General features: G+C 36.1%; 1 protein-coding gene across 4 annotated transcripts in view; it reads right to left on the minus strand.

Annotated features, from left to right (window-relative positions):
• KLHL13 (kelch like family member 13) overlaps positions 1–24,361 on the minus strand; it is an 81,810-nt gene that overhangs the window by 15,960 nt on the left and 41,489 nt on the right. For all 4 annotated transcript variants that reach the window (XM_063084004.1, XM_063084006.1, XM_063084005.1 and 1 more), the window contains 2 exons: positions 3,420–3,552; positions 2,646–2,842 (listed from right to left, as the gene is read on the minus strand). In XM_063084004.1, coding sequence (XP_062940074.1) covers positions 2,646–2,842; positions 3,420–3,552 — 330 coding nt within the window. The remainder of the gene's footprint in view (positions 1–2,645; positions 2,843–3,419; positions 3,553–24,361) is intronic.

A 24,361-nucleotide genomic window follows, 5' to 3' on the forward strand; every position in this document is an offset into this window, starting at 1 on the left:
AACTTAGCTTGTGGGAGAACTAAAAAAAAAAAATCCTCCTTTGAAAAATATTTATGGTGTCTTAAAACTTTCAACTCTTATAAGCAGAAAAGGGCACATAGGGCTTTTTCTGTTTCACTTAATTGCTGAGAAGGAAAAGAAAATAAATAGGGCACGACTGAACATAGGTTTAACTAAGAAACAATGCACAAAAGAAGGATAATGGGATTTCACATGTTCCTGGAAATAATAATTTACCAAATTTTCTCAAAAATTACCATGGATTTTCAGAGAGAAATTTTTCACTGTAAAATCACACAGACATATCCTCAGGAAACAGCATAAAGGACAACTAGAATGATGCTAAGAAAAGAGTTCTTTCCTAAAAGTTCATAGGCAAAGAAGTTCTAAAACCAAGGGAGGTAAGAGTAAACTATACAACAAGTAAGCTTTGCCAGGGAGAAGCCTCTTCTCCATTAGAAACGGGTTTTAGAATGTCTGCAGAGGACACTAGGAATGAAGAAAATAATCTTTAGGACAATGTTAAGTGTTTATAAAATTGAAGAAATTTCCAAAGGGTTAAAACAGACAGTTATAATAAATGTTTCAAATAGGTTAAGAAGGCAACATTCTAATTACTGGAAATTTGTAAATATTACAAAATTACTGTGATCTCATCTTTAAATAGTCTAAAATAGAACAAAATTCTCTTCCATTATTTTGACAATAATATACTTCTATAACTTTTTATATATTGTGATTATCCAGTCTGCTCCTTTTCTTTCAGGTAAAGAAACTGATCACAACCAATATCTAAAGTTATAAGTACTAAACTTCTGTATTAGAAAATAGGTCAACAATGCCTCTTCTTAATGATTATTTTCAGAGAAATCATGGCGCTATCACTAGTTTGGGTCAGGATGACCATGTGTTGCTAAGGTCAATGAAGAGCAATGTTAAGAGTTTACAAACAACATAAGCTTTAAGTGTTACTACTAAATTAATTATTGGACTTGAGACATTTTGAAAAATACATTGAACACAATTCATTTTTCCTTGAAATAAAGTTGTTATATGATGTCAGTGACACAACCAGAGGAAAGATGCTAATAGCTCTTGAGGGGATGGGCCTGTATGATTAAATTAAAGTGAAATTTAAACTAACAGTGAAAATAGAAGCTACCCACTCTCTAAATCCCTGTTATTACGTCCTATGGGGGAAAAGCCTGTGGAACACAGTGGTTACTGATGTCACTGTCTTGGTTTCACCTTTAGGTTTGTCCTTCATGGGATTTGGTGGAATAGTGAGCTCTGGCAGACGGTAGCAGTGTACTATATTTTTACATTAAAAGTGTTAATGACTTATTTGATTTGTACATAACTCTGAGTAAGTGACAGCAGATTGCAGGTGACATTTGCAAAATGTTTTTGTACCTTAGAATTTCTGCATCAAATAAAATGTTTTTCTTTAAAAAAATAAATTAAAAAATTTTAAAAATAAATTTAAATGAAATTTAGCACCCAAATTCAGTAATGGTGGCAAGCAGTACCATGGGAAATTAACAAACTTCACTTGGGCTACTTGTGCAATAAAGACAATACCAGTCAACAATATAACACCCATGCTGCCATAAAACCCTTAGAAGTAGCAATTAGTTTAAAAATGTACAAGTAATTGTGAGACAGTAGTCTGACAAGTACCCTAAAATGGAAACAAAAATACAAAAGAACACACATCTAATAGTCCAACTAAATTAGCTACTGGCTGACTTTATAAGATAAGGAGCACCTTATTAATAAAATAATTAAAGATGTTCTCTTGAAACTAAGTGTTTTAAAGAAGACTCCATGTTCAAAAAATGAAAGTTTTTAAAGGCAATTATTTCTCAATATTAAAACTGATATTAGTTAAAACCAATTATAGAAAAACATTATCCATCAATATAATGAATTAGAAAATATATCAAAAATTACTATTGTCATAATTTTTACTCACCAAAGCAAGCCCTAAGAGTTCTGAAAACCTTGGAAATATTTCTGTACAACCCAGGCATTTAGTTTCCCAGAAGTAAAATTTAAGGGTCTCAACTAAGATAAAACACTATCTTTAGGAACTAGGTCACTGTGAAGTACTTCATTGAGTGATAGTTCTATGTGCCCTCTCTTATCTATTAAAAAAAGGCTAAACACTATTAAGTGGATGATAGGTTTCTATAGAATCAAGACACATCTGTACATGTTTGCACATAGGTGTTAGTTCTTCTTAAGATCTAGCTCCCATATTAAAGGAAGTAGAAAATTAACAAGCCTATTTTAAAAGTGACTTTTCCATAAAATTTCACTTAAGAAGCAAGCTTGTATAAAATAACCAATGTGAATAAAACCAAATTAAGGTATATCACATTATCAAACAGGTCAAGGTATATATTTTTATCAAATACTATTAGTATCGGATGTCATCTTATTATACAGAAGATGTTAAATGATTCCAATTTGTAAAAATGCACCTGTTTTAATCTCAACTTGCTTCCAGACCACAAACTATATGACAATTCTCTCTAATGGCAAGAATTTCACATGTCTACACAACAGATTTCATGAGTCCTACTCTAAACAGGCTACATCAGAGTCTACCACAAGAAAAATAAGATTTGAAAATGTCTTACCCCAGATATGAGAAATACTTTACAGAAGTCCAACACTGGCAGAATCTGTAGAAAGCTGGCAGCTTCCAGTGTGTCTTGAAGGTTGTCCATATTAAGAGAAAGCTTTGCAGTATAAATGAAATCAATAATTTTCCTAAGACCAACTTTGCTCACTCCATGGAGCTTAATGCACATTAAATCTTGTTCTTTCATTCCACCTTAAATAAAAAGACATTCAATTAAGTGAAAGTGGATAATTAAGGTCAAACTCACTTCTGCTGCTAATTAGATGCAATAAAATCAAGAAAAAGTCTTATTCTATGTAAGCATTCGTATCAGAATCGGGCTTCTGCATATTTTACAGTTAAAAGAGAGTACTTAAAAAGAATTATCTCTACACTAATGGAGGTTACAGATGATGCAAGTGCTTCCAAAATGTTCTCCTGTCACTTCCTATCTTTCGATGGATTAAAAATTATATTATCAGGACAGAGTCTCTGGCGACCCATTCAGATATGAGTTTGAAAAAGAAGAGCTGCAAAATAAAGGTGGACAGTATGAAAAAAAGTGCTTCAATTTCCCTTGTTACAATAGCACCACCCACAACCATACATACTGGTGTATATTCCTTTTGAAACTGTTTCTTCTTCTAAAGACACAGATCAAAAGAACTGAATTTCACATTAGAAATAAAAATATTTTTAAAAATTTTTTGTATTTTATCATTAAAAAGATTTAAACTCAGACTTTTCACATTGCTTTAATGTGGATGCAGAGTTTAAAAAGACAAAATACCTGTGAACATAGCCTTGAAGTAATCACTAGCAGATGCCATCATGACTCTATGCACAGGGAAGGCATCATCTGTGTCTCCAGGCATCAGGGTCACATCACAAAGCAATCCTTCAAGTCGAAGCTGGTCAAAGCCCTATAACAAGAGCATGACTTGAGCCACTAATCAATGTAAGATGAGGTTACAAATCGGTGTGCTAAAATTCTGTTTACATATTAATGTGGTGGAACATATTTGGAACATAAAGCCAACAGAATAATTACTCGGGAGAAGAAAAGAAAACTGAACAGCTTTCTTGGTATGTAGCAATGTATATCTTTTTCGCCATAGGAATAAGATGAAATTAAGACTAATTTTGATTAGAAACAAATAAGGAAAGAGTATATACATTTGCTTATTTACACAATCATCAGTTTTTATGTTATTTTGGAAAAAATTTACCATGTACATTTATTTTCTCATCTGCAGAATGAGGGTATTACACTGTCCAATGTTCCTTTCCATGATAATATACTTTAATAGTTCTTTTAGAATGCTTTGCTAAAACATCTTGTTTTGTTTTTGTGGTGTTTTTGTCATTGTTGTTGGTGTTGTTGATGTTTACAGAAAGATAGAGAGCATCTATATTAAGTGCAAGGTAGGAGTTCTTTCTATGAATTGGATTCTTCCATCTCTCTCAGAATTAGGGATTGTGCTTTAGATATTCTTATACTCAGTACATCGTTGCTGCTTGATCAATTATCTTTGAAGTATCAAGTTGGAGATTTAATTACTTTTGGTAAAAAGAGCCCAGGGATCTTCAACATGAGACTTAATTGTCCCCAAGTGCATAAAGGTTTAGTGGAGATTTAACAGACTAGCACCCACAGTTCAGAGGAGGGACAGGGCTCTGGTGAGAAGAATGCCTGTCAATCAGCTCTTCCACCTATGCCCTGGTGGTCCTAACCCATGGCAAACGGGCAGTTGTTCCTTTGTTCTACTCTTGGGAGAATGGAACACTTTTAAGATTATAACAGGCTGATATATATACAAATGTATACATATTTCAAAATATCATGTTTTACATGATAAATATATATACTTTTTATTTGTCAATTATAAAATAATAGATAAAAAAAATTAGAACGAGCTGGTAAAGTGCATCAAAAGGGGACAATATACAATTTAATAATGAGGCAAAAAAATGAAGATTTTGGCAAGATTGATTCTGTAGTTCCAGAAATAGAAATGTTTCATTTTTTAAAGTCTGGAAGATAGATACTCACACAAATTTCTAGTAATATAATAATGTAATACAACAAAAAGAAGTGATTATTCTATCCCCTTCATATTTTAATGACCTCAAATAAAACTTTAAATAAAGTTATGCTTCACAGATTTAAGAAATAAAAGGCATAACATACTAAGAATGTGGTTTTTAAAATACGGATTCTACACATGTGCATAACATATGTATATATAAACCTCAGCCCGAACTTCTCATCATAATTTTTAAATTGCTTTTTAAAGAAAATGCTTGAATCTACAGAACTGGAACTTCAAAGAGATTATCTGATTCAACCACTTTCCCTCTAGGGAGAGAGATGAATATTTTTATTCCAAAAATATTTATACATTATACATATACTGTAGGACAGGATTATGTATCACATTTTTCTTCTTTCAACAATGATTGACACATGCTTTTGTTCACAAATATCAAATTATTCACAAATGCCCCTATTTCTTTGTAAATACAAACATTATATACTCCACCCCACTATTTTCATTTTCCATCTACTATCATTGCTATTCAGAAAAGCAGAAGTCAAAGAATAATAGCTCATCCTGTAAAAGGAGATATCAATTTTAGGAGAATATTCTTATGCTGAAGGCAAGAAATGCATCTTTTAAAATTCATATGTGAGGTCTAAAGTGCAATATGTTTATGGGAATCACCTTTCAAATGTAGATGAGTATTGGGAAATACTGAATGAGGACACTGGGGTGGGGGATAAAATAGTCAAGAAATTGAGAGGGAGGAAACCATGAGCTGGAAGAGTTGAGGGACTAGCAATTTTAAATTCCCCAGTGTTTGGCACACTACTGGCACTTAATAAATATTCAATTAACACACAAACAAACAAACCAGATTTTACCCGAAGCCATCACTTGGTACTTTAAAGTCATGTAGTCATGGTGGACAGAGCTCTAATTGTGTAATACGTTAACTGGGAACCAAGAATTTATTTGTGAAACCTCTCCCAATAATAAAATAAGTTGTGTTTAAAGTGCATGTTTGTAGTAAATGGTAAAGGCTAAGGTAAGAGAAAAGGAAGTAAGCCAGAATTTGGGGAGAAAAGATTGGCTTCCAAGGGCTTGGCTTTCTTCCTCCTTCAAATAAATTTCAGGTTAAAACAAATAAAATATATGCTTATTTTTTAAAAAGTCAAAATACAGAAAGATACAAGTTGAAAACTAAAAGCCCACCTCTTTAATTTATTAGAAACAACTACTGTTAACAATTTAGCATATATAATTCAAGACCTCATTCTATACATATACATAATCTACATTATGCTTGTGTATATGGAATTTTTAGAAGTGGGATACTATAAATACTGTTGTGTATTTTAAAATTCACTTGAGCAGATATCATAGCCTTCTGTTTAAGTGCACACGGATTTATTTATTCTTTTTAGTGGATGCATAGTATTCCATAGTGGGGGTATACCATAAATTATTCATCCATTTCCCTCTGATCGAACATTTAAGTTGTCTCTCAACTTTTGTAATTATAAGCAATGCTGCAATAAAACTCCTTATACATATACTTACTTGTGTAAGTATATCTGTGGGAGATATTCTCAAAAGTGGAGTTGTTGGTTGAAGAATACGTATTTTAAAAGTTTTGATAGCTGCTAGCAAAATAAAGGATTTGGTTTTTCTTGAGAGAAATATCATACCTTGGGTACTGGCAAAAAAGAGAGATATCAAGACACTGATGAGATGACTAGGTACTGTATGCCTCCTTACTTTATTTTTACTCATGAAAAGATTTTTGAATTTTCTTCTCTAAATATTATAACAATTAATATTTTTGAAATAATATTTTTGAAAAGCAATCATGGCTTATTCAGTCAAAATCAATGATTGTATCCAATCAGTTATCTTCTTTCATTTAAAAAAACACAAAAATCCTTTTCAGTTCATTTGCTAGCCCTCCCACCTTCAAACTATTCCTGCAAATACTTTACACTTGGAATTGAGTGATGTCAATAGGCTCCATTCCTACTACTTATTATTCCTTTTTTTCCCCCCTTTGAAAAAGGTATGGCTAATGTTTCTTGTATCATTAACTGTGTCATTTCTCATTTTGTCCGTATTCCATTAGAACTGCTTATAGCAGTATGTACTTAATCCTCAAAATCTGCACAGCTCAGCTTGGCTAAGACACCAAGAGCCTTAACCCTCTTCACAAATTAGATCATTTTGCTTCCCTTTACACTATTGTTTGTTTGTTTGTTTTAAACCCTCTAATCTTCTCAGTATAATACAAATTAGATCATTTTGCTTCCCTTTACACTATTGTTTGTTTGTTTGTTTTAAACCCTCTAATCTTCTCAGTATAATCTGATGTCCCAAAAGAAAAGAAGCTGAGGCACCTAGACCACTTTTTACCACATTCTGAGTATCTCCTACTCTGAGCTTAATTTATCTACGTTTGGCAAACTGTCTGCTTATGTGAGGTTTTACATTTATTTTTCACTGCGTGTAAAGTAGTTTCTCTTTCTATACATTTCACAACCTTTATTTTCATATGCATAAATGAGCAATCCCACTATCCAATTCCATATTTGTCAATTTTATTCTAGATTATTGCTATTTTTATCCAAATGAGATCTGTCAATTCAGATTGTTTTCATACAAATTCTAAATATCTTATTTGTATGTCATTTTCTGGATATCCCAGCTCTGCCTAAAGATTAGTTCCCTCTACAATACACATTGTTGTATAGAAGAAGGCAGTCATTTTTCTAAACAACTTTTATACTCTAATCTTCTAGTGGAGTATGCTCACATTTAAAGAAAAGGGGGGGGCATTCTTTTCCACAGTTCTCATCCACCTGCTATATATCTACTTTTTGCTTTCACTCTTATTTATTTTTCCCCGATTTAACTCTAGAAAGACTCTCAAAGATGGCCCATGCACTCAAAATATGTCCTTATATTATAAAATCATTTTCTTCAACCAAATTTGTACTCACTCCTCTTGTCATATCTCCATAAACTTTGTTGTCTATTTCCATATGCGAGTCCACTATACACCTATACAGCTCTGCTTTACACAAATTGCTCAGTTTCCAATTAGATTTTTTAGAGTGTCCTTAAAACTGCTTTATTAATTTAAACTCATCTTTCTGTCTCAACACTTATCTTAGTTCTCTATTTTTTCTATTTCTTCTGGGCCTTGGGTTTGATTTAAGAAGGGCTTGTCTGTCCTCAGTTTCTTTAATATTTCCCTTTCCCTCTTCTATAAATCTCTCCATATCTTATTTTTTCCTTCTACCTATCTTTTATTTGGGAAAAATTAGCATTAAAAAAACATGTTTTTCTCTTCTCTGTATTAAACCTACTCAATGTATCAAAACTTCAAATGCTATTAAATAGAGGAAGGTACATATTTAATACCCTGAAAGACTGAAAAATATTAAATGAATTTGATAAATTTTTAAAATATCATATTAAAACAGAAGAGTATATGGGCTTACATTACAGAACTATAATATAGAAACTAAAGGAGCTACAAATAATTTATATAAAAGTTGGTTGAATATCATAGCTTTTGAGTGAAGTATAATGCCATTGTGGGAAAAAAAAAAAGCTACATTGATACTGACAGGTATTAAAAAGGAATCTGATAAGTGAATATTTCACTGAACTCTGCATTAGAAAGAACTCACTAGCATATCATATCTAGTTTTGATCACTGTAATATTGGAAAGGAAGTAGAGAAAAAAGGAAATGCATCCTGATAAGAGCAATAAAAATTATTAATGAAAAATATGCTTTATGAACAAAGATTAAGGGACTAAAGAAGAGGTTAAGAAATGGCTTTACTCCAATCTTTAAGTAAATGTAATTTTTTTAATCAAAACAATATCAGCCATGTTTTTATGAGGCTGCTCTTCATTTTATTCAGAGGACAGAAAAGAAACAGATGCACTTCAATTAAAAGAAATATATAGGTTGGACATAAAAGTTTATATTAATATTAGACCACGCTCTCATTATGCATGGTCTAAACTCTGCCTAGAGCTTTAAAACTTCTAATGGCTCCCTATCACTGCTTTATATCACAACTCCTGGTTTTCAAAGACTTCTCTAATCTGGCCCCAACCCAGCTGTTCAACCTTATTTTTCATTTTTTCCCTATGTACTCTGACCCATCTTATCAGGTTGTTCTCTAAACTGCCTCATTGGTAAAACCATAGGCTTACTCCTTTTCCAGTTATTTTATTTATGCTATTATTTTTCACATGTATTGTTCTCCCTCTTTCAAAGACTTGTTCAAATTTGACCTCCTTTGTAAACCTATCTCTAACTAAATCTCCTCTATAATAATTAGGTACATTTAGTCTGGATTTCACAATTTCATATTTGATTACATACTATAAATTAGTGTTTTCAGTGAAGAAGAAGTAACAGAGACTGGATTTACATTACCTCCTGACATCTTACAACCAGACAAAATACATGGGGGAAAAAAGTTCAAAGGGATTGAAGGAGAGGGATCTGTGAAAGATGAGAAATAAATTAGGTGAGCCCTACAGCTGTTGCAACTTACTGTCTAGAGAATCCAGACTGAGGTACAGGGAGTAGGAACTCAGGGAAAACCCAGCATTCTCCTGTGGTTGAGAGTCTGGGGAAACCAAGGCAGCTAGGTTTGTAGGGAAGAATACTAGAGAAGAGATCTACACAGAGAGGACTCCTAAGGTCTCAAAACAGGCTTCCTCAAGTATTCAAGTGAGTAATGATAAGCTCATTTATCTGGGAAAAGCATCACCCAAAAGGAGCAGAAGGAACACTCTCCAAGGCTCACAAAGATGCCTCAGTACTGTGGAAAAATTTGCTCTAGAATCAATACTGCTCAGGTGCCACCTCACAAAGCCTAAAAGTAAATGAAAAAAATGTTAATGAAAGCAGATGAAGTGTGAAAGAAAATCAGACTGCAAAGTTCTACCAAACTGATGGTAAGTCCCCACCCCACATCCTGGTTTTTTTCCCAGTATATGCAACCTGGAGTTAGGGGATCATGTAACCTGGAAGCAGGCACCTGACAACAGAGAAAGCTCCAGGAGAAGCTCTTTATTCTGGCTGGGAGAGCAGAAAAGGAAATTCTTAAAGCTCAAAGGGAGTGGAAAGAATCCCCCTTTTTTTTCTGTGTTCTCTTGATCCCCAATCCACAGGCAATTCCAAGGCAATGGTGGTGGAAGCAGTGACAGTGGTAACAGTGGGGGTGGAGGATGTCTAAAACTCTGAGGAAGAGGAACCTTTTTCTTTGGTCAGAGGAGCTGTAATACCCCCTTTGTGGTGAATACGCAAGGTTTTCTCTCTCTGTGCCCTTGGACCAAGATGGCGGTGCAGTTGTGGAAAGTGTGTGGAAGAGCGGGGGAAATAAAGCTCCAGCTTTTATGCCAAAAGACCAAAAACAGAGCCCTGGCAACTGGAAAGTATCTAGGAGATGGTCAAAATGGAGGAGGATAGAAAATAGACCCTGCAAAGTTCCACACATGGAATACTGCTCAGCAATCAAAAGGAACAAATCATTGATACACATGACAAAGTGAATGGATCTCAAAGGTATCAGGCTAAGTAGAAGAAGCCAGTCTCAAAAGCTTGGAGACTGTATGGTGTCATTTATATAACATTTTCAAAAAGACAAAAATATAGTGATAGAAAACAGATCAGTAGTTTCCAGGGTTTAGGGGTGATGGTGCGTGCGACTACAAAGGAGTAACAAGAGGGAGTATGTTGGGATCATGGAACAATTCTGTATCATAATTGTGGTGATTAAATGAAACTATACATGTGTTAAAACTCATAAAAGTATACACTAATAAAAATCACTTTTACTGTATGTTAATTTACAAAATAAAAAAAGTAAAAGGATGGAAAAAGATATACCAAGCTAACATAATTAAAATAAAGCTGGCATGACTATATCACACAAAATAGATTTCAAAGCAAAGAATAATACCAGGGGTAAAGTAGATAATTTCATATTAAAGGGGTCAATTCACCAAGAGAATATAAAATCCTTAAATGTTTATGTGTCTAATATCAGTGTTTCAAAATACATGAAGCAAAAACTAAACTTAGAGAACTAAACAGAGAAATAACCAAATTCACAATCATAATTAGAGATTGCAACTCTGTTCTCTCAATAACTGACTTAACAAGTGACAGAAATCAGGAAGGATATGGAAGACCTAAACAACACTATCAACCAACTTGACCTAATTGACATTTATATAGTATTTAATCGAACAACAGTAGAATGCAAATTATTTTCAGGCACACATTGAATATTTACCAAGATAGACCACAGTTGGCGCTAAAAACTAGTCTTAAAAGATTTAAAAGGATTCAAGTCATATAAAATATGTTCTACGACCACAGTTTAAATTAGAAGGTGTTATGGATTGAATTATGTCTCCCCAAAACTCCCTGAAGCTTGAATTGTGTCCCGCAAGTTTTATGTATTGGAAGCTTGGCCCCCACGGTGACTGTTAAGGGGGTGGGAAATCCTATTGTGGTTGTTGAAGGGTGGAGCCTTGAAGAGGTAATTGGATTGTAAGACTATGCCATAGTGAATGGATAAAAATGGTGGTCAGGGGTGTGGTTCTGAGGGATTTAAAAGAAGAGGAGAATCTGTCTTTCTCTCTCTCTGCTCTCTCTGCTTCCACCATCTCGCAATGTGAGACACCTGGGTCACTGTTGCCACCACCAAATGGACTTTGGACTTCCTAGCCTCAGAAACTGTAAGCAATAAATTTCAGTTTCTTACAAATTACCCACTTTTGTGTTTTTTGCTATAAGCAACACAAAATGGACTAATACAGAAGTCAAAAACAGAAAGGTTTCTGGAAAAACCCAAATATTTGGAAACTAAATAACATACCTATAAATAACCCATAAAGAAATCAAAAGGGAAACTAGAAGTATTTTGAACAAATGAAAACATAATATATAAAAAATTATGGGATGCAGCAAAAGATGTATTAGAAGGAAATTCATATCAGTAAAGGACTCAATTAGAAAAGAAGAAAAGTCTCATATAAAAATCTCAGGTTTTTCTTTAAGAAACTAGAAATAGAAGCAAAAATTAAGCAAGATAATGGAAATAATAAAGATCTGACAGAAATCAATGGAATAGAAAACAGAAAAATAGAGAAAAGGCAATAAAACCAAAAGCTGTTGCTTTGAGAAGATCCATAAAGCTGATGAAACTCTAGCCAGACTAATTAAGGGGATGTTTTAGTCAGTTTTGTGTTGCTATAACAGAACAACCTGAAACTGGGTAATTTATAAAGAAGAGAGGTTTATTTGGCTTACGATTCTGGGACAGCTGCATCTGGCATGGGCCTCAGCCTGCTTCTACTCATGGCGGAAAGTGGCAGGCAGCTGGTGGGTACAAGCAGATCACATGGCAAGAGGAAGCAAGAGAGAGGAAGCAAGAGAGAGAGAGAAGGTGCCAGGGTCTTTTTAAGCAACAACTCTCACGGGAACTAATAGAGTGAGAACTCACTCATTAATCCCCCCTCCCCCAGGGAGAGCATTAATCCATTCATGAGGGATCCACCCTCATGACTAAATCAGTTTCCAACACTGCCACATTGGAGATCAAATTTCCACATGAGTTTTGGAGGGACAACACATCCAAACTCCATCAGGGGAAAAACAAAGAAAATTCAAATTATCAAAACCAGGATTGATAGAAGTAATATCATTAGACATTCTACAGAGAGTAAAAGGATAAAAAGGAAATATGCATAATTGTATGCCAATAAATTTGACAACTCAGTTGAAATGGACAAATTCCTTGAAGACGAAAGCTACTAAAGTTTATTCTAGAGGAAATAAATAACCTGAATAGCCATCCATCTGCGATAAAATTGAATTTGAAAATATGACACCACAAAAGGAATATAACAATTCTCAAGAACGAGACCCAATAGAGCAGGAAGCCCTTGAAATGAGTGAAAAGGAATTCTGAGCAACAATATTTAAGAAACTCAATGAGACAGAAGAAGACTCAGTTAAATGACACAATGAAATGAGAAAAAAGTATCCAGTATCTGAGGGAGGAAATGTACAAAGACATTAATGCCTTATAAAAGAATGTAGTAGAACTCCTGGAACTGAAGGATTCATTCAGCAGTATTTTAACCAAGAGCTTAAGCAGCAGGTTAGAGCAAGCAGAAGAAATATTTTCTGATCTTGAAGGTGGTCTTTTTGAAATAACCCAGGCAGACAAAAAAAAAAAAGAATAATAAAAAATGAAGAAAATCTAAGAGAGCTAGCAGACAACCTGAAGCACACAAATATCTGAATCGCGGGTGTTCCTGAAGGGGAGTAGAAAGGAAAAAGCATTCAAAGCCTATTCAATGAAATAATAGCATAAAACTTCCCAGGTATAGGGAGAGGCACAGTCATTCAGATCCAGGAGGTCCAAAGATCCCCAAAGAAATTCAATCCAAAAAGGTCCTCTCTGAGAAGGGAACACTCCTACACTGTTGGTGGGACTGTAAATTAGTACATCACTATGGAAAACAGGATAGAGGTTTCTCAAACAACTACAGATAGGTCTTCCAAACAATCCAGCAATCCCACTTCTAGGTATATAACCAGAGGAATGGAAATCATCATGTCAAAGGGATATCTGCACTCCCATGTTCACTGCAGCTCTGTTTACAATAGCCAAGATATGGAACCAACCTAAATGTCCATTGACAGATGACTGGATAAGGAATACTACTCTGCCATAAAAAAGAATGAAATTCTCCCATTTGCAACAACATGGATGAGCTTGGAGAAACTTACGTTAAGTGAAATAAGCCAGACAAAGAAACAGAAATACCTCATGTTCTCACTCATAACTGGCTGTTAGGAATGAAGGGAGGGAGGGAAGGAGAGAGGGAAGGAGGGAGGGAGGGAGTGAAAAAGTAAGGAATGAAGGAAAGGAAGAAAAGACCACAACACCACGTTGAACTTTCAGAAGGAGAGAACAAACCCAAGGATACTAGAGATGGTGGGGAGGGAGGGAGGGGGTTTGGGAAGTGATAGGTTGGGCAAAGGGCATAAAGAAATATCACAATTTGTAAGAATGAATATGCTAATAATAAATTTAAAATGTAAAATAAAAAAACTGAATAAAAAAAGAAAGAAAAAAGATACAACTATTGCATATAATATGCTGAACTTGCAAAAGGAGAGAACAGAACTGAGATTACCAGAGATGGGCAAGTGGGGGTGGGTAAGCAAGAAATTGGTAAAGGGCTGTGACATTTGATTACATTGTGTTATGTGGAATATAGTAAGTATCCTGATTTGAGCATTACATATTGCACGCAGGTATTGATATTCAACTTTGTACCCCACAGACAGGTATAATCAACTATGTTTCAATTTAAAAAATAAATTTAAAAATAAATTTAAAATTGCTTCCCCAAAGAAAACTCTAAGCTCAGATGGTTTTACTGCTGAAATATACCAAACATTTAAGAAAGAAAGAACACCAATACTGCACACATTGATAATTTTAGGAGAGAATATGTCCCACTTCATTCCACATGGCCAGCTTTATCCTAATACCAAAACCAGACAAAGACAATCAAAGAAAACCAAAATCAAAATCCATTGGGAGCACTGATATAAAAACTCTCAACACAATTTTAGCAAATCAAATTTAATAATATATCCAATGCAAGGTTGTATTCACATTCAAAAGTCAATCAATATAATTCATCATATTAACAGACCAAGAAAGAAAAATGATAAGATCATCTCAGCTGCAAAAAAGGCATTTGAAAAAATCCAACATCCATTCCTGATTAAAAAATAAAATAAACTCTCAGCAAACTGAGAATAGAGGGGAATTTCCCCAAACCTACAGTTAACATCCTACTTAGTGGTCAAAGACTGAATGCTTTCCTCCCTAACATCAAGAACAGAACAAGAATGTATATTTTCTTCACTTCTATTCATCACTTTTATGCAGGTTCTACCCAGTGCAATAAGGCAAGAAAGAGAAATAAAGAGCATCAGACTTAAAAGGAAGAAATAAAACTATACTTGTAGGCAAAAATGATTTTCTATATAGAAAATTCTACAGAGTCTAGAAAAAAGCTCCTAGAACTAAGAAGTCAGTTTACCAACATTGCAAAACACAAGATTAATAATCAATAAGAAGCTGTATTACTACATACTAGCAACAATCAGAAATTTAAATTATGTATTACAGCACATATGACTCTCAAGTTGGTATGTGCTAGTCCTCGCTATCACTTCAACACATGCTAAATAACCAAAAAATATTCAATTGAGAGAGCAGGGTAATAACACACTAAAGTGGCCCAAAAAAGGGAAGACTCTCTTTCTTCCAACTTACATCCTAGGATACACTTTGGAAGATACAATTGGAAGTAAAAAAATAACATTGTATTCTAACCTGAGTGTCCCAGGAGTTATGCCCAAGAAAAACTACAGACTTATTTCCCTGTATTCTAGCTGCCATTCAGAAACTGAAAAGAAAAGGTATCATTTTCATAAAGATCTCAAAAACCTAGATTTATGCTCTGATTTTATAAAATTTAACTTGTCCTAATCATTATGTCTCTGTTTTTTATGTTAACAATACATTTTTAAAGTTGTTTATCTCATGATCATAAAGTTTTAAAATAGAGTACAGTTCATCAACATGACATGAGCCTTAGGATATATTTACCTTAGGATAAACATTTCATAAAGTAAACCCAGCTGAAAGCAACACACATTAATTTGTATTAGCTCTTTGAATAATACATTTCTTTAACAGTCTATTAGCTAGATAATGATTTAAGGCTATAAAATAATATCCTATGTTGACTATAGAACTAAAATTGGACAGAGAAAATAAAGAGTCTAGATAGCCAGAGCAGGGAGGCATTTTCAAGCTTTATAGTTTTATGTAAGTATAGCCAATAATCAGGAAATTATTTGTTTTCACCTGTGTAAGTATTCTATAATTAATATACACTGCCACCAGCTGAAGTGTGGTGCCCTACTTCTGGCCTCCTTGTCCTAAGAGTGATGTTTCCAATTGGCATTTTTTTCTCCTTGTTTTTGCATTTTTCTTTTTGGAAGAAGAAGAGAAGGGCAGGCAGGCAAAAAGATATTTTGCATAATTCTTTACTATATCAATCATGCAAAATTATCTTTTAGCCTTTGCTAACATATGTTTTTATACTTAGAGTTAATGAACACTTAAATATTTATAGACATATTCTAAAAGGTAATACAGTGTAGATCAACATTAGAAGAAATATGAATACAAATTTACAGTCAGAAAACCTGGGTTCAAGTCCTAGTATTTGTCACTCACTGGCTATGTGAACTTGGGCAGGCCTCCTAACTTCCTTGAACTTCAGTTTCCTTAACTATAAAAGAGAGATAACAAGTCTCCCTTTTGCCACCTTACAACATTTGTTCAAGTATCAATGAGGCAAGCATACATGAAAGTGATTTATAAACTGCCATTCAAATTCATTTATTCCACAAACAATAAAAGGCATTGAGTGTTTCCTCTATGCCAGGTACTGAGCTAATAAGCTCTTTATATGTCTTATCTCTTTTAATCACAATGATGATACTAATAATAATAATAAAAGAAACACCAGGTATTTACTTAAACATAGCCATGTATATCCCAACACTAGATCATAGGCATACAGAAACAACAGTTTACATGCTAGATCTTGAGCATCTCACTGACAGGTGATATTAATAAGGGTTAAAGGTAGGAATAGAAGAAGCCACTAACTCTGCTTGGGTCAAAAAAGGTTTTACTTAAGATGGGTCATTATAAATAAATAGGGGCTTACCATACATAAAAAGTAAAGTAAGGGCATTCCAAGGAGAGAGAATGAGTACAAAAATACTGACATGTGAAAGAACAATATATGTTTAGGGAATAGTGAAAAATCACAAGTCTTCCATGCATCGCCTTGACTCTCTGTTCTATTAACTGTGCTAAGGTAATGCAGAAGCAAAGATTATATGGTTGAATGGATAAAGGGCAGTTAAGGCAGAACAAGGGACCATAAAACTGAAGGTGCTTAGAGAAAATACTTACAAATCGTGTATCAGATAAGAGATTTGTATCTAGAGAGTAATAAAAAGATAAATAACCCAGCTAAAAAATCAGCTAATGATCTGAACAGTATTTCTCCAAAGATGACATACAAATGGCCATAAGCACAAATGAAAAGATGTTCAACATTATTGGCAATCAGGGAAATGCAAATCAAAACCAAGTGAGATACCACTTCACACATACGAGGATGGCTATAATCAAAAAGCCAGATAATAAGTACTGGGGAGAATGTGGAGAAATTGGAACCTTCATACGCTGTTAGTGTGAATTTAAAATGGTACAGTCACTTTGGAAAACATTCTGGCAGTTCTTCAAAAGATTAAACATAGAATTAACATAGAGCCCCATAATTCCACTATTAGGTATACATCAAAGAGAAATGACAACATGTCCACACAGACACTTGTACACAAATATTCATAGCAGCATTATCCAAAATAGCCAAAATGTGGGGGAAAAAAAACACTATCCATCAATGAATGAATGGATAAACAAAATGTGGTACACCCATACAAATAATATCATTTGGCCAAAGAAAGGAAGGAAGCATGTTGCATACTACACATAGATGAACCTTGAAAACATTATGATAAGCAAAAAAAAAAAAAAAAAAAAAGTCACAAAAGACCATATATTTTGTGATTCCATTTATACAAAAGCTCAGAATATGCAGATCTATAGAGACAGTGAGTAGATTAATAGTTGCCTAGGGCTGAGGAAGGGTTTGGGGGCAAATGGAGAGTGACTGCTAACAGATAGAGGTTTCTTTCTGAGGTGATGATAATGTTCTACAATTGATAGTGGTGATAGTTGCAGAACTTGTGACTATTCTAAAAACCATTGAATTGTACAGTTTAAATGAGTGAATTATATGGTATGTGAATTATATTTCAATAAAGCTGTTATTTAAAAAACTGAAGGTGCTAGGAAGGGTATGATTCAACAAATTACCATAGTATGGGGTAGTAAAAGAAAGTGACAACCTGGGATAACAGGGAGAAGACAAAGAATGGAAGGCTTCCATGAGAAGTAACCACAAATGCAGTAGTCATCGAGGAATCGAGGAGTAAGAGAAATAAAATAATCCTTGATTTTATCAATCACAACTTAAACTAACCATAGTTAATCTTCCTTACTTGAGTAAAAGTAATTTGCACTGCTAATTCCATCACAGATTCTCCTGAGATTTGTTCAAGGTTCTAGGAAACCAAGCCCATTGGGTACTCAATGTCTTGGTAGGCACTTTCTTTGAACCTAGTTTGCCCAAGCCTATTTAACGAAGATGACTAATCTGCTAGAGCCCTTCAAGCCAACCAGATGGACACTATCTGGTGTACCCATCACTCCTGATCAGTACCATTTCCTCTGACACCTTCTCTGTTTAGGTCAAGGGGAAGGAAAAGAAATGGATATTTATTATGCACTTTACTTTCCATAAATTGTGATGTTTAATCCTCACATCTCTTACCCAGATTACAAATAAGGAATCAGAGAGGATAGTGACTTTTCCAAAGTCACATAACTAGCTGGTAAGTGGCACAACTAGAATTCCAGTTTGGGCCAAAACCCATGTCCTTCTCACTACAGTTAGGCAGTGGCTAATCCTGCAGAGTGAGACTTCTTAGAACAGTTTCTCTCCATGGATCCGTTCCCCTGAGAGCTACTTTGAGTGCCTTTTGAAGCTGGAGTTTGTGTTATTGCTAATTTTAAAACAATGATAACACTTACACATGAAACTCTTCTCTAGCTTGTTCCCTTGACAACCACAAACCTAAGATTAGACACAAAAAGGTTCCCCATTAGTGTTTGGCCTTAAAAATCTCAGTTTGTGAGGACACAATTTTTAATAGACTTTTTAAACAGATAATATTCAATAGCAATATAGAGTGGTAGTTCTAAGCCACCACAGAAAATATTAGAATAACATTTTAAAAATCAGTTGCAGAAAGATCATCTTTAAGTAATACAAACATTCAGGTTACATTCTTTTAAAAAAATATATTTTTGATTAACATATTCATAATTACAAATCGTATTCTTTATGCCTCTCACCCGACCAATTGTTCCCCAACCCCCCCTCACTCCCTGCCCCTCATCTCCAGTATCCTTAGGTTTGTTCCCTCCTTCTGAAAGTTTACCATATTATTGTGGTTTCTTCCTTCCTTCCTTCTTTCCTTCCTTCTTTCCTTCCTTCCTTCCTTCCTTCCTTCCTTCCTTCCTTCCTTCCTTCCATAATGGCTGTGCTAATTTACAGTCCCACCAAAAGTGTAGAAGGCTTCCCCTTTCCCCACATCCTCTCCAGCATTTGTTATTCTCAGGCTTTTTAACAGTGGTCAGTCTAACTGGGGTGAGATGATACCTCAGTGTGGTTTAGATGTGCATTTCTCTGATGATTAGTGATATTGAGGGTTTTTTCATGTACCTGTTGGCCATTTGTATATCTTCCTTTGCAAAATGTCTATTCATCTCCTTTGCCCATTTTTTAATTGGATTCTTTGGTTTTTTATTGTGTAGTTTTTTGAGTTCCTTATATATTCCAGATATTAATCCATCGTCGGATGTATAGTTTGCAAATATTTTCTCCCATTTCATAGGTTGTCTTTCCACTCTGTTGACTGTTTCCTTTGCCCTGCAGAAGCTTTTTACTTTTATATAATCCCATTTGTTTATTTTATTTTTTCTTTTGTTATTTGCACTTTGGGGCTTTTATTCATAAAATCTTTGCCCAGTCCTAGCTCTCAGAGTGTTCCCCCTATGTTTTCTTTTAGTAATTTTATGGTTTCAGGTCTTATAAAAGTCTTTAATCCATATTGAGTTGATTTTGGAATATGGTGAGAGGTACAGGTCCAGTTTCATTTCTCTGCATATGGATGTCCAATTTTCCCAGCACCATTAATTGAAGAGACAGTCTTTTTTTTTTTTTGGTTACTTTCACATCATCATTCTTACCACCAGCCTGAACCAATGAGCTAAAGTGTGACAGAACTAAGGGTTCTAAGGCCCAGCTATAACTGTTTTGTCAACCACTATATTTTTAAAATTACATAGAGTAAACAGGGAAATATTTCCATTGTAAAAAAAAAAAAAAAATCCCCAATCCTAGGCAGCCACTTAAAATTAAATCATATAAAATGTGGAGTTTTGTGACTAACCTCTTTCACTTAGTACAATGTTTTCAAGGTTCATCCATATGGTAGCGTATATCAGTACTCTTTTTTTTTAATATTGCTGAATTATATTCCATTGTATGGAAATCCCACATTTTTCCTGTTACTTCTTTTTCATTTAGTATCTTACATTCTTTTCATTCAGTACTGTGAGGAAAATAGAGAAGTTTAGTCAGGCCCCCTCGGCTCAGGTCCAGCTGGGTGTGGTGCAGCACATCCTCTGTAAATAAGTCATGTGGGAGTAGAGTTAGTGCACATGTGAGCCTGTGTATCCTTTTGTTTGTTGCTATTTTTGTGTGCTCTTCAGTGTGTGTGAGGCAGCAGCTCTGAACTGGTGGTCAGCAGAGCTTGGTTCTAGAAATAGAGCCTATTGTTTCTTCACCCACGGTTCCAAGGACCGTTTCTTGTTACCTAGCTCATAGACCTGCATGTGAAGGGTTTGTGAACGGGCTCAAGGGGTCTGTGAGACCTAGCCCTACAAGGACATACAGATCTATACTACTCCTTTTTAGTGACTGCACAGTAGTGCACAGTTGACAAAACATAATTCATGTAACCACTTCCCTACTGATGGGTATTTAAGCTATTGCCAATGTTTCCCCATTGTAACAATAATTTATAATCTACATAAGATATACAGGGAGAAAGGGAAAGGTAGATAGAAGATATTGTGATAGAAGAAGGTCTTTGCCTCTAGAACAGTGGTTCTAAAAGTATGTTCCCCCGAATCTGTAACATCACTTGGGAACTTGTTAGAAATGCCAATTCCTGAGCCCTTTCCCCAGAGTTTTTGATTCAAAAACTTTGGGTTGGGTCCAGTGCTTAGAGTATTAACAAGTCCTCCTTGTGATCCTAGCATGCACTAAAATTTGAGAATAATTGCTCTAAATCGCTCTCACTGCACCACAGGTGCCTGTCATTATTTGGATTAAAGTAAAATTTAAGAATTAGCTGGACCACAATAATTAGCCTTAACACATGACTGTGGGCATGCATAGGACAGAAATATAGTGGAGAGGTAAGGATCTCTATTTTTTGTATTACTTTTTATTAATCGTCAGAGAGAGCACTTTAATATACCAAAAAACTTCTTCTCATACTTTTACTATCTGCTTGACCCCTTATTCTCTCCTCCCATAGCCTTGAAAACCCAATGATTAAACCATTTACACAACATTAAGATGCCAGGAAAGGGAAAGCTTTTTTCTTTCCTGACCCTCCCTGTATTAGTCAGGGTTCTCCAGAGAGACAGAATCAATAGGATATGTTATAATTAATGAGAGGGATTTATTACAGGAATTAGCTCACGTGGCTATGAAGAAAAGTCCCATGATAGGCCATCTATAAACTGGATGCTGGTAGCGTGGCTCAGACCAAGTCCAAAGGCCTCAGAACCAGGTAAGCTGATGGTGTCCTTGGTGTAAGTTCTGGAACCCAAAAGCTGAAGAGTCTCAAGCTCTGATGTCCACGGACAGGAGAGAAGAGTGTATCCCAGCTCCAGCGGATCGAGAGAGAGAGAGCGAGCTTCACCTCCTTCCTCTGTCTTCTGTTCTCTCCAGACCCCAGTGGATTGGACGGTTCCCACCCACACTGAAGGTGGGTCTTTCACACCCAGGCCACTCAGACTCTCATACTAATCTCTGCTGGAAACACCCTCATGGACACACCTGAAAAGATTGCTTTACCAGGTTTCTCAGCATTCCTTCATCTAACCAAGCTGACATCTAGAATTAACCTTCACAAGTCCACCCCTTGTCAAGTTGGTGTCCATACTATCTCCTTAAATCACACCTAATTTTCAAATGATACAATAACATAATAGTTTCACCTAACATGATACATTATCCTGCATACAACCGGAAACACATTAATCCCTTTCCAAGAAGAAAAAGGTAAAGTCCTTAAATGATATTTACCCTTCTCCCAATATCCCATAACTTAAAATTGCAATACTATGAAGTAAGGTTAACAACATTTAAATGCTGGTATAAAGTCAGTAAGTCTCATGGTACATGACAGAGAACAAGAGGAACAAAACCAAAGATAATTGCTTAATATGTGTACAGTATGTACATAGAGACATATTCTTAACACAACAGGGAGAACAATTACAATCCTCGTTTCTGTAACTGGTCACGTGGTCGAAGCTGGTATTTATAACCACTTCCTTCTACTGCCCATTCTGTATTCCCTTTGCCTTCAGCGAGCACCTCAGCTGGTCATGGTTCTCTACTTGGTAGAGTGACCCAAACTTTCATCTCTGAAGAGTCTGGGCCATTTGTAGTCTTGCCTGGATTTGGTTGTTGTAATTTTCCATTGATCTTAATCACAGGGCATGGTAGCACTAAGAGACATCCTAAGGGATCTCCTGTATTCCAGATAAAATCTTCCTCACCTCCATTGTGAAGTAGTAGTCCAACTTCCCCTTGGTAGTCTGGGTCAATCACCCCAGCCCACACAGTAATTCCTTTCTTAGCCTGTTGACTCAGAGGCAAGAGGAGCCCAAAGTGGCCAGGTGGCAGCCTTAACTTCCAGTTCAATGGGATCATTTTTGTGTCTCCTGATGGAAGCATTCCTCCCTCTGGAACTAAGACCTCTAGACCAGCAGAGCATAAAGTTGCGGGGACAGGAAGCAAAAGTTTTGCTAATGGGTCCCTAGGGCTAATAGTGAGTGGTGCCACTTCCATTTCCACACCTTGATTCCTGGAACTGTGAATCTTGGCTATGGGAGAGACAGTACCATATATTGGGCACTGATTTAGAGCATATACAGCCTGCTAGAGAACTTTGCCCCAGCTCTGCAGGGTATTGGCACCTAGCTGGTAATGTAACTGTGACTTCAAAAGGCCATTCCACCGTTCTATCAGACCAGCTGTTTCAAGATGATGGGGAACATGGTAAGACCAGTGAATTCCATGAGCATGAGCCCACTGCAGCACTTCTTTAGCTGTGAAGTGAGTTCCTTGGTCAGAAGCAATGCTGTGTGGAATACCATGATGGTAAATAAGGCATTCCGTGAGTCCATGGATAGTAGTTTTGGCAGAGGCATTTCGTGCTGGGAAGGAAAATCCATATCCAGAGTAAATATCTATTCCAGTAAGAACAAAACGCTGCCTCTTCCATGATGGAAGCAGTACAATGTAATCAATCTGCCACCAGGTGGCTGGCTGATCACCTCGGGGAATGGTGCCATATCGGGGGCTCAGTGCTGGTCTCTGATGCTGGCAGAGTGGGTACTCAGCAGTCATTGTAGCCAGATCGGCCTTGGTGAGTGGAAGTCCATGTTGCTGAGCCCATGCATAACCTCCATCCCTGCCACCATGGCCACTTTGCACATGAGCCCACTGGGTGATGACAGGGGTGGCTGGAGAAAGAGGCTGACTAGTATCCACAGAACAGGTCATCCTGTCCACCTCATTATTAATGTCCTCCTCTGCTGAGGTCACCTTTTGATGGGAATTCACATGGGAAACAAATTTCTTCACATCCTTTGCCCACTCTGAGAGGTCCATCCACATACCTCTTCCCCAAATTTCTTTCTCACCAATTTTCCAATCATGTTCCTTCCATGTCCCTGACCATCCGGCCAAACCATTGGCTACAGCCCATGAATCAGTATATAATCACACATCTGGCCATTTCTCCTTCCAGGCAAAGTGCACAACCGAGTGCACTGCCCAAAGTTCTGCCCATTGAGAAGATTTGCCCTCACCACTGTCCTTCAGGGATGTCTTCTGGAGCCCCCAATTGTGGGTGAGTAGGTTTTACCATCTCATACCAATCTCCCTAAGCCTTTGAATCCTTTCATCTACAGTTAACCAAGGGAGATCAGGCATCTCTAACTCACTCACAGTGGGCCATATTTCAGCCAACCAACCAAACTATTAGCGCCTTTCTTAACTTCCCGAGCTACAACATTAAATGCAGAATCTCTGCTTAGTGGGCCCATATCAATAAATTCAGCCTGATCCAATTTTATGTTCCTTCCACCATTATCCCACACCCTTAATATCCATTCCCATACATATTCTCCTGGTTTCTGCTTGTATGAAGCAGAAAATTCATTTACTTCTTTTGGAGTGTGACGCACCTCCTCGTGGGTCACACTATGTACCTCACCTTTAGGGGCCTGCTGGGCCTTGAGTCTAGTTATGGGTCTAGAATCAAAGACAGGAGGTGGGGGTGGGTCCTGAGGAGGATCAGCATGGTCTTGCTCAGTCACTGCTTCAGGGGAAGCCATTACTCTTTCCTTAGGCAAAGCAGAATTAATCCCCTCAGGCGGATGTGGAAAAGCCACTGTCTCTGGGGATGAGGATTGGGAGTTCATTTCTAGTGAACAAGCCTCAATGCAATTTAGGGGTTCCATGTCCCCAGCTTCATC

The sequence above is a fragment of the Cynocephalus volans genome, chromosome X, assembly GCF_027409185.1.
Source record: "Cynocephalus volans isolate mCynVol1 chromosome X, mCynVol1.pri, whole genome shotgun sequence".
Classification (NCBI taxonomy): Eukaryota; Metazoa; Chordata; class Mammalia; order Dermoptera; family Cynocephalidae; genus Cynocephalus; species Cynocephalus volans.